At 35.6% G+C, this 10,776-nt stretch overlaps 1 protein-coding gene and 1 long non-coding RNA gene across 2 annotated transcripts; one reads left to right on the top strand and one right to left on the bottom strand.

Moving 5' to 3' along the window:
- The first annotated feature begins 4,529 nt into the window (after positions 1 to 4,529).
- LOC135080618 (uncharacterized) lies at positions 4,530 to 7,541 on the top strand. The gene is made up of 2 exons (XR_010259043.1): positions 4,530 to 5,967; positions 7,361 to 7,541. It is a non-coding gene; the product is annotated as an uncharacterized LOC135080618 (long non-coding RNA).
- LOC135080617 (cyclin-dependent kinase 20) lies at positions 7,542 to 9,416 on the bottom strand. The gene is made up of 6 exons (XM_063975299.1): positions 9,153 to 9,416; positions 8,720 to 8,908; positions 8,362 to 8,483; positions 8,160 to 8,274; positions 7,848 to 8,075; positions 7,542 to 7,658 (listed from the first exon to the last, which is right to left on the bottom strand). Exons 1-6 carry the CDS (start codon positions 9,348 to 9,350, stop codon positions 7,575 to 7,577), a joined length of 936 nt encoding a protein of 311 aa, XP_063831369.1. The 5' UTR covers positions 9,351 to 9,416; the 3' UTR covers positions 7,542 to 7,574.
- Positions 9,417 to 10,776: the final 1,360 nt, after the last annotated feature.

Below are 10,776 nucleotides of genomic sequence, written 5' to 3'. Positions count from 1 at the left end.
CCACGGATAGCATAATACTTAAATGTTCAATTGATTGGTTTAGCGATTTTTATTCGTAGGTTGATTTTGCTTATACAGCGGAAATGTTTATCTCGTCCGTTACCACTTCTGTGACTGTTTGGATTCTATTTTGAGCCATTATTATCATTTTAAATAAGCTCCAATACGCGGCATTTCACCCTGTCTTCAGCTCATCGCTATCAGAATGATGAACCAAGATGTCTATCTATCTATCCGGGCGTATTCAATCTTCACTAGTTGGGTTTTTATTGGAGGCTTAATTGTAGATCCTGGCTCTATAGGATTCGCCGTGAAACCCTGGCTTAGAAGTGGCAGATCATCCGAAATATGATTAATTTAATTAAATACTAATAATGGAAAGGACAAAGGTAAGGCCGCTTTCACATTAGGGCGTTAGAAGCGCGACAGCAGCGCGGCAGCGGCGTTTTTTTTAAATTATCGGCAGCGCGTCTGTCGCGCGTTTGTCGCGCTGCTAAATTCGCCTAAATATGAAAGCGCTCTAAAAATTTCATATTTTGCAGATGATTCGACACCTAACAATTTGAAAGAGAGACAATTCATCCGTCCGAGGATGACATTTCCTTGGATGAAACGTCACCTAAGTCACCTGCACTGAGTTAGTTGTGCGCTAGACTTGTGCTGAAGCTGATAATATGTCTCTAATTTCATTAATCTGTTGTCCCCAGCTGTGCTCGTCGCTGAGTCTGCCGCCGGCGCAATACGTGACCATGAAGGGCGTGCTGCTTCGCCGGCCGCCGGCGCCCGACAGCGAGCTCGATCTGGCCATCCGCCACTACCTTCACACCGCAGGATGGGTGCGCAACTAGTTAAGTAGAGGGGGACACAGGAGGGGACGAAGGGGGGGGGGGGGGCAACGCCGGCTGAGTGCGCAATAGTCTGATCTGCGAGCACGTAGAATTTTGTCCAATGACCCCAAGCTACCCATCCTTATCGTTATCGAGCGCCCGTCGCACAGCCGCGATAGCAAAATAATTATAATTATTAATAAACATTACCAAGCACCTCCGGCTTGTTACTAACTAACTAGTGCTATTGGGGACTCTGGATATGTTGTCATTAGTTTTTACCATCCACCACTATCTGCACACCGCCGCAATTAGTCAAATAGGGGAAGGAGGACGCTGGACTGGCTATAAATACGCTGGACTGGCTATATGTTGGTTGTCATTTGTTAGTTACAATTTGTTTTGGACAATGGTTAGTAGGGTAGGGTATTAGTTGACGCCATTAACCAGAACCGCGTTTGGGACGTTGACACTTAGGCAGTAATATGCTGGACTGGCTGTATATTGTAATTTATTGGAATTGTTTTAAAATCCCCCTTGAATAAAATGTAATACAGACGCTTATTTTCTATGGACCAATACAGGTAGGTATTTTTGGGTCCATATTCGGTTGCATAAAAAATATTGTCATAATTTAAGAGTGCATAAAGTTTTTTGGCATACTCATCATTTCGCATAACGTTCATACAGAATAAATCATTAGGCATATTTTTTTTTGCCATAACCACTTTTATTATAATAATATTTTAGTATATATTTTTTCTGTATACTTGTTTTTTTAATAACGATTTCTAGGCATAACATTTATTGGCATCTAAACCAATGCCATAAATATTATCATTCATAATATACAAAATACCATAATTTTAACAAATATGAAATATAAAAATGTTATAAGTTAACAAATATAAATAGACAAGCAAGCATGCAAACAAGCATGCAAGCAAGCAGCAAGCATGCAATCAAACAGCAAGCATGCAAGCAAGCTGCAAGGAAGCATGTAAGCATGCATGCAAGCAAGGATGCAAACAAGCAAGCCTGCAAGCAAGCAGCAAGCAAGCAGCAAGCAAGCATGCAAGCAAGCAGCAAGCATGCAATCAAGCAGCAAGCACGCAAGCATGCAAGCAAGCAGCAAGCAAGCATGCAAGCAAGCAGCAAGGAAGCATGCATGCAAGCAAGCAAGCATGCAAGCAAGCATTAGGATTGCCTTATCTCCGGCGCTGCGGGAAGTGCGGTCCTTCCGCTCTGGCGTAACATATACCCGACATGCCATGCTCGCTTCCGCAGCTTCGGATATATGTTACAGCGAGCGAGGACCGCACTCCCTCCGCGCCTCCGGCTTTTAAATTACACTCTAGTATAGGGCAGACTAGTACCACGTGGAAGAGACCACGGCCAGTCGGGATCAACATAATTTCAGACCAGGCAAGCTTAATGTTGTAAAAGAAATGTGGACTGTATAATATGTGCGTTATAATAGATAAGAGGGATTCGAGATCAAACAGAATGTATTTTCACGAGCTTAAGTTTTCTAAGAAACAGGTCAAAAATTAAGAACAAAAATGACAATGATACAGAGAATTTAGTTTTTGCAAATCTATAGGCCGAAAGAGTATAAAGGTGGAAGGAGGATCGTTCGCAACATCACAAATACATAATTATTTACTCTTCAATGTTAGTTGCTCTTATAGACAATATTTATGACTTTAAATGTTATAAATAATTAAATTATGTTTATAGTATTTTATTAAAAACAAACTTTATGTATATAAAAATTATGTTCTTTACATTTATGATTATTTAAATTATGGTATTAAAAATTAGAGAAAGTTATTATTATGCCTAAGAAACCATTATGCATTTAGAAAACTATGCATATCAAAGTTTATGCGAAAAAACTTTATGCAAATACTGTTATACCAAACTAAATTATGATGAAAAATGTTATGCGTCTAAGAGGGCACCCGGTATTTTTTGCCGAAATTAATATAATTGTATGTTGTAAAAATTAATGTTATTAATTAATGAAATTAAAACCAAGTTGGATAAAAATATACGTGTTATTTATGTGAAGTTTTGGATCTCTAAATTTAAAATTGCATAAATAATAAAAGATATTTAGTGTTATCAGTGTCGAAGATTATTTTGCCGATTTCGTAATGAAATATCTTGTGAAGACGAGACTAGTACACAGTAAAGGCAGACAAGCGTGTATAGCTTCTACCTCTATAAATAAAGATTTGAGATACTATTTGAGGTCAAATTGTGACTAAATATCAACAATAATGAAAGACACTTGTTCACTTTCTATTGCGGACCCATCTCTTGACACAATCTCTATCAAAGGAGAAGGCATTTGTTATCTATAATAAAGAGAAAGATAGAGATGTGTAATTAAATCAAGACATTGTATAGCCAGTCCAGGAAATTTAATTGCCATACATAAAACTGATGTATGTTTATTGTAGTGATGGCAAATCGTATCGGGTAGGCTTCCAAGTACCTGATGTAAATTGTAGCGATAGTGCACAGACTTTACTAAAATTGCCGATATTTTAGTACTTGGATTTTAAGGCCACTAGCACATTTAATTTAATGAAATTAAAGATTGTTTAAAACTTTATTTTGTCTCTGTCAACCTGTTTGAAAACAATAGAGATAGTAACATTATAATGATGTTTTAAACTTGATTTAAAAACGTGCAAGTGGCGCTAATTGATAGCTAATAAATTTGCGTAATCGAATTTTGTACTTATAAGTAACACGTCAAAATTAGTGTAAATAATGCAATTCGGCTTGTTCCCATATTATGATCCTATTTTCCGAAAGCACTTGTGTAGGCACTCAAAGTATTATTATGAAAAGCATAATAATCACCTTTATGAAATGTAGCATGTTATGCAGTTTGCAATTTAAAACTTGATGTTTTATTATCCCACTAACTAAAAAAAGTCTGTTTCATAGTATGGGAACAAGCCTAAAATTCTTAAGCTGAGTTGGGTCACCTTAACTTTAACTATAACTGGTGTTTTAGACAAGTGACAGACTTGACGTTTGCTATAGTTAATATAATTTGATGCAAGGTAGGGTTAGACTGTTATTGTCACCAGTAGACCTAGGATCCGCGCGACGATAAGCGTTTATCACACAATTTTATCGATTTTACGCGATAAGCCAATACATTTGTCGTCTAAAATCATCTATAAGATTTTATCACGGCGCGCAACCTAGCCCGGCTGGTTAAAATTTGAAAGTATAGCACGTATGCCTAAGCGTGATAGCTTCTTAAAATATCGGTTACGCATTTCTGATCGAAGCCATCGCTTACTTTTGAATTAATACTTTATGGTATATTCGTTACAATTGTACTATCGATAGCACATCAGGCTATATATTTTTGTTGAAAAATAGCATCTATTGTACCCACATAAGGTGCCACAATGTATGGCTTGATGCGCCGCTGTCGTCAGTATGACAAAGCCCAATGTTACTGAACTTTAGTTGTAGTAGCAATGGCTGTGCTAGTATTCTATTTTTGTCTAAATTATAGATGTAGATATTTTATTGTATACAAGGTGTTAAGTATATGGGTATATGAGCCGACACTAGCCCATGTTAACATGGGCATATAAATGGTATGGTGAAGTCATAAAATTGATATCTCCATTTTAATTATTTTAATTTTTGTACAAATAGGATTTTATAAAATTTATTTTGTATGAAAATTAAAAAAATTAAAATGATGATATCAAATTTCTGACTTCACTATACCATTTATATGCCCATGTTAACATGGGCTAGTGTCGGCTCATATACCCATTTACCTAACACCCTGTATAGATTGTATTGACCAAGGTTGGGTGTCTGAGGAACATAAAGTAAAGACCATTATAAAAAGAGAAACTGCATCGAAATCTCAAACGTTATTTGCAGTTTCTTGATTGAATTGTGGTGAATTACATTATATTTCTCAGCTGTATGAATTGGAATAATGGTAGGAATGAAGAAGCACACTGGTGGCCCGCATTCTGAAACTACGCTCACAACTTGATTCGAACATAAGTTTTAGGTGTGTTTAAATCCAGTTTTGAGGTTCGTTTCATAATACGGACCCGAGAATAGTATAGTCGAAGCAATAGTTTAATATAACACTGTAAAATTACCTCATAATCCATGGCCTTTCCTTAAATAATACTATGTCCTAGAAAGTACTGACTGAGCAATGTACTGGATATTTTGTGGTAAATCGTTAAAACTCTCGTTTGTAATGTTGAATAATATGCTTTGTTACCATAATTTTGTTTTCGCTTCTCCCTTAGTGTATTAGTGTATTATATTAATTAATTTAAATTATTTTAGGGTTGTTTTCTGTAATTTTGGGGGTTTTCTGTAATTTAATACAAATTAAGGAAATATTATTATAGAAATTCTTCAAAGGCACATAAAATATGTTATTATACCTGTATTTACTTACATGTTGGAATATTTAGATTTTGATCTCTTATACCTTATTATGTTATTGTAATTTTGCTCTGCATTTGTGCGACAAACTATATTTTATGTCAATTTTATAATAACAGTGTCCCGTATTCTAAAAATATTTTTAAGTGATTTAAATGTCTATCCTAAAAACTAGTTGAAAACAGAGAATTTTCAAAGCATTATGGTTAATGATTGTTAGTAAATAGAATTCGTATACCTAATTATAGATTAATTTATTAAAAGAAAGTGAAAAACATTCAATGATAAAATATTCTGTTTTCATCTGGCGATATTATTATTTCTTTCTTATCAATTGTATTTTATAGAAAAATATTATCTCATACAAAATATTATGGATTTTGTACGGACACATTCTGGATTGCGGTGGCGCAGTATTTCCTTCGTGATTGTCACTTGTGGCTAATATAAAAAAATCTAAGAAAATGTATTTTGTCTATGGTTGAACAAATTGATAACTTTCAAATGGGTAATAAATTATGAAATTACATAAAATTTAATAAATCTCTAGAGCAATTTATTTCATTAAAATCGAGCAAATGCAGGAACTTTATTAATTCTACATTAAATGCTTTAATCGCTCTAGAGAACGTTATAAATTAATTTTTTACTTAGGTGCAGGTACTTATTTGTTATTTAAGTTGTACCCTCAGAATACGGAACAAACCAGAAACCGTCAACGGGCGTAAATGTGTATTCATATAAATTACTCCAAATCGCACTAATTTGACTTTAGAGCAATTAGTCAATGGCCGGCGCGCGCATTGTTTACATATCCGTCAGATTGACACTTTATAATTAAATTATGCCGTCTTGTGCCGTTCCAACATGTAAGAATGCTACTGGAATTACGAAGAAAGTGCATGGGATCATGTTTTATCCGTAAGTAGCACATTTCCAATTCATTTTAATTAAATAATAATTTTCAAAAAAAATCACGGTTGTATTTTGTAAGTGTTGCCACAGGTCAACGGAATATTTTACCCTACTTTTTTATATTGAATTACATTTGTCTATAAAAAATTCACGCGTTAATTTTGTTAGCGTTACCACAGAATAATGGAATATTTTCCCCATCCTTTTTGTTTTAATTAGTTTTTAGTGTAATTTCATCCATGACATGACAACCTGATTAATTAAATTATAAGTGCCACTTGTGGTCTAAACTGAATAAATATTTTTGATTTTGATTTGATTTTAATATTTGAATTAATTTATAATATTACTCCCTAAATAATGAGGAGATAATAAATTACTATCGTGAATTTCATACTTTCCCATTTATTCAAAAGTAAGGCATTGGTATCAACAGATCAGCAGCAGCAATATTTGTATATTTAATAATAATTTTAAGTAATTAATTATTGCTTACATACTTACTCTGATTTTCTTTCAGGATACACAGCCAGAGTTGCCTCGCAATCAAATTCAAGTATTGGTGATGTTTTTGATTTGGATTCTGTTTTTGACTCCAAGAAAAGTTAAACTAAAAGCACTACTGCGCCGTAAACAAATGTTTTGTTGTCGATATGTTTACATAATAAAGAACCTTAAGTTTCTTTTTTGTTTTACTTGGCATTCTAAAATTTATATTCGACTTTTGTAATTGACTTTTAAATAACATTTATACCTACATGTAGTATATTACACTATTTAATAGAAATAAATAATCATCTACACTTAGTTACTTCGGAGTAAAAATTAAATTCATAGGTAGGTAGGTACTATCTATGCCTATGGCCAGTCATGTCGTCTCGTTCTATCGCAAAGAATCACCATTTGATGAGAGCGAGAGCAAAAACGGAAATGGATAGTTAACACTGTGGCCGTGTGTACTTATTTCACTTACTTATTTTTTACTTGTTTAAAATCTCTTTAAAAAAATACATAATTTTACCCCAAAAATGGGGGTGTCACACGGCGCTAGTAACACTAAAGGGGGTAGAGGGGCGCGGGAGGGGAAGTATTTTGGACACAAGTTGCCGCGTAGAAATGTTATCGAACACTCCTTCTGGTTTGTTCTGTATTCTGAGGTTGTACCTATGTCTGCGCATTTTATCCCGCAACCCAGCTTTTAGTAAATACTTAATTCTTCAATGTTCTGGCTCAAAATGTACATAGATGAAAGAGTACAATTCCTTATTGTAATTACTTGTAATCTTATTAGCTATTGCATAAGTGATTCGCAATGAATAAAAAGCATTTTATGACGAATTTCATTTTTCATTTAATTAATTTTCATTTAAATTATTTTTCATACTTATTTTGCTTGGGCATGTCCTCTAATGACGCGGGGTGTGGCCTGTTTTGAAACCATTGGTGCCTCAATGCCTGAAAGATAAATTTTATTTATACTATTTCATGCTTGATGAATCCCACACGATAAAAAAAATGCTATACCTGCAGGATCAAAGTTAACTTTAACAAGTCTGGACGGTCCAGACTGGACCTACCAAGGCGGACGAGATCTGATCCGATTTTTTGTACGTGTGAATTTCATACCTATGACTGGAAACATACCTCTTTAGCTGATGTCCTCTTGTTATCGTCGTAGAGTATGAAGGATTTAATCAGATGTATCGCATCAGGCTCGACTCCAGGTAGCAGTTCAGACCAGGGTGTTGGCGAGGACTCTGGGAAGGTGATCTTGTGGTAGTCTGGCAGGTCTTTATGACCTGGCCACGATTCTTCCGTAGGCGTCCCAAGGTGTTGAAGCACTATTGCCAGTTGTTCTATGTCAGATTCACCCTAAATAAAGGTTTTTGTTACATTCTCCAAAAATACTACTTATTTCCAAATACTTATGGTTTTTACTTCCTTGTCGTTACTTACTGAGAATAGAGGTTTTTTAGTAATCATTTCAGCTATAATGCATCCCACAGCCCAGAGGTCAACTTTTTCTGTGTAATATCTTGCGCCGTATAGCAACTCTGGAGCACGGTACCACCTTTGAACCAAAAAATGATTGTATAGGTACTGGTCTGTTTACTTTCTCCTAGGTCTTCTGGTTAAGACAGCATTAAAGGCTTATTACCTTGTAGCTACTTGGTGTGAATAGGGTCTGCCACCGTCAGGCCAATAGAGACGCGCCAGACCCAAGTCTGCAATCTTTAGTATGCCTTCATGGTTGATTAACAGATTTGCCGGTTTTAAATCCTGTAAATTATTAAATTTAGATTTGTCATTATTATATCTGTCTACCTTCAAATCAAATCATTATTCAGTAGGTACTTAGTCGCCGTAAGTTGAATGCGGGTAGCGCAGGATCGGTCATGGTGGAAATCCTTAAACTTTAGAAGTGGACATAATCCTATTGCTCTCCAGCAGTGGACTTTTCTATTTTAAATGGTATCGGTTATGGGTTAAGTTTATCCTGGGGTCTAATAAATTACCCTGTGCATAACGTAGTGAGCGTGCATATACCGCGTTCCCTTCAGCAGCATTTGCGCGTAGGTCTTCACTCTGGGCAGCGTGAGCTCTTGCTGGCTGTGGTGCAGCATCTCCCATAACCCTGAACACATGTATTCTAGCACCAGCACCAGACTCATTCCGCGGGGGAACATGTCGTATAGCTTGATGATCTGAAAGCAAAAACAAGTTACCCGGATAGCCGTTATTAAACGGATGACCTGATTAGTTAGTGTTGCGGATAGCCGTTAGCTGGAGGTCGCTACAGGAGTTAAAGGAGGGACGTTCACCTGATAGCGATGTGACGATATAAAGTTTATTACAATGCATGCATGGTGTAAAAGTTAGGAAGGTGGGCATAAAAGTTCACTATTAGTGCTGATCACTCAGCCATGCTAAATCCACTTTCATACTTACATATTTACAACGAAGTAGCTGCAACGCTTTTATTTCTCTCATAACATTAACAGGGATGCCGTCTTCAAGGTTTTTGATGAGTATCTTCTTGAGCGCCACTTCCCGCCCTGTGGGCAGGTGGCGGGCTTTGAAGACCAGTCCATGGGCCCCTTCCCCAATACGGCCCACCACCGAATAATTTGCCACTGTGCTATCCATGATTCAAAGGCTTTTGCCTTTTTCCAAAATAATCGTGAACTGATCCACGAAGTTTGTTTTGATGCAGTGTTGACAGTCGCCATGGTTGCGTTTGTTTAGCAATTCGTTGCCGTTGGATACCATTTTTTTAATAGAGATAGAGAAACGAACATTAACTCATAACTATCGTCAATGCGCTATCGATACAAATTACAAAATTATTTTCGTTTAGGTATTCTGGTAAAGCTACCTAATAGGCACTTATGTAAGATATTATATTAGTTCGGTTTTGGAATTCAATTCCCGTAAGGGAAAATTAGGCTTAGAGTCATTCGGGTCAAGAGCACGCACTTTTTTTTTGATGGCCTCCCAGACCTATAAAGAATTATATAATTGGCATGTTATGATATTAAATCTGTAGAATATTTAATAAATTTTCACTATTTAAGAAAAATTTCCATCAAGATTAATTAGTTTTAGCCCTACATAGGCTTAACTGAAAACTTTTCCAATGCGTACTCTTGACCCGATGTGTGGGTAAAATTACGCAAGTCTTAGGGTAAAGTTACGCACGCGGGGTAAACGTACGCATTCAGATTTCTTAGAGAATACAATTAAGATTGGCAATAATCAATATTTATTTAATCTTGTAAATAACATTTTAAGAACTTTAACATTACAAAAAATAAGAACTCTTTGTATTATACAGGGTGGAATTTTGTAACGCCACCTGGAGGGAAAGCACTCCTAATATTGTAGATAGAAAATTTTACTCAAATAAAACATTCCTTAATTTTTTAAAACAAAGAGAACTCCATTCAAAGATTTTTGAAAATTTTACGAAAATTCACTATCATACCATACAATTTTTTGTAAATAATTAAAATAATTTAAGATTTCATGGTTTTCCTTTCATTTAATTTAAGCAAGTTTGTTAGAGAGATTTCATCCATAAACTTAACCCTAACGATCGATGCAATAAAAATACAGGGTGTAATTTTTAACAAATTTTAGTTGGTTCGATTCCTCTACATTACTAAGAGCACCTTCCCTCCAGGTGGCATTACAAAACTCCACCCTGTATCTATTATAATGTGAATCTTGTCTTAAATTATTTATATTGGCAATAGTCACACTTTGAGATCAAAATAATTGGCCTTCATTATTTGGTCATCTGAGATGAGATGAGGGTCCGCTGGGGGCAGAGGCGGCGTAAGGCGTGGGCGACGTGGGCCACCGCCTACGGCCTCGCGGTACAAGGGGCCTCGCGCATCAAAAATTTTGAAAAAATGTATACAAGGTGGAGATGACAATATCACAATACGACAATAAATGCAAACATTGACTATTAAATATAAATTCTTGATAGCTAAACAATGTACCTAGTTAAAAATAAAATTAATATATTTTTTTCCAAACAAATTCAGTCATACTCAGACACAAAATT

The sequence above is a fragment of the Ostrinia nubilalis genome, chromosome 18 (assembly GCF_963855985.1).
Source record: "Ostrinia nubilalis chromosome 18, ilOstNubi1.1, whole genome shotgun sequence".
Lineage (NCBI taxonomy): Eukaryota > Metazoa > Arthropoda > Insecta > Lepidoptera > Crambidae > Ostrinia > Ostrinia nubilalis.
Note: the sequence above shows the minus strand (reverse complement) of the source record. Positions and strands in the feature narration are given on the sequence as shown.

Excerpts from the sequence above, each read along its gene's own strand:
- LOC135080617 (XM_063975299.1), bottom strand. The coding sequence starts at position 9,350 with ATGGATAGCACAGTGGCAAATTATTCGGTGGTGGGCCGTATTGGGGAA. Across the intron at positions 8,484-8,719 it reads CTCACTACGTTATGCACAGG|GATTTAAAACCGGCAAATCT; the intron begins GTAATTTATTAG and ends AATAATTTACAG. Across the intron at positions 8,076-8,159 it reads CTAAAAAACCTCTATTCTCA|GGTGAATCTGACATAGAACA; the intron begins GTAAGTAACGAC and ends ACCTTTATTTAG.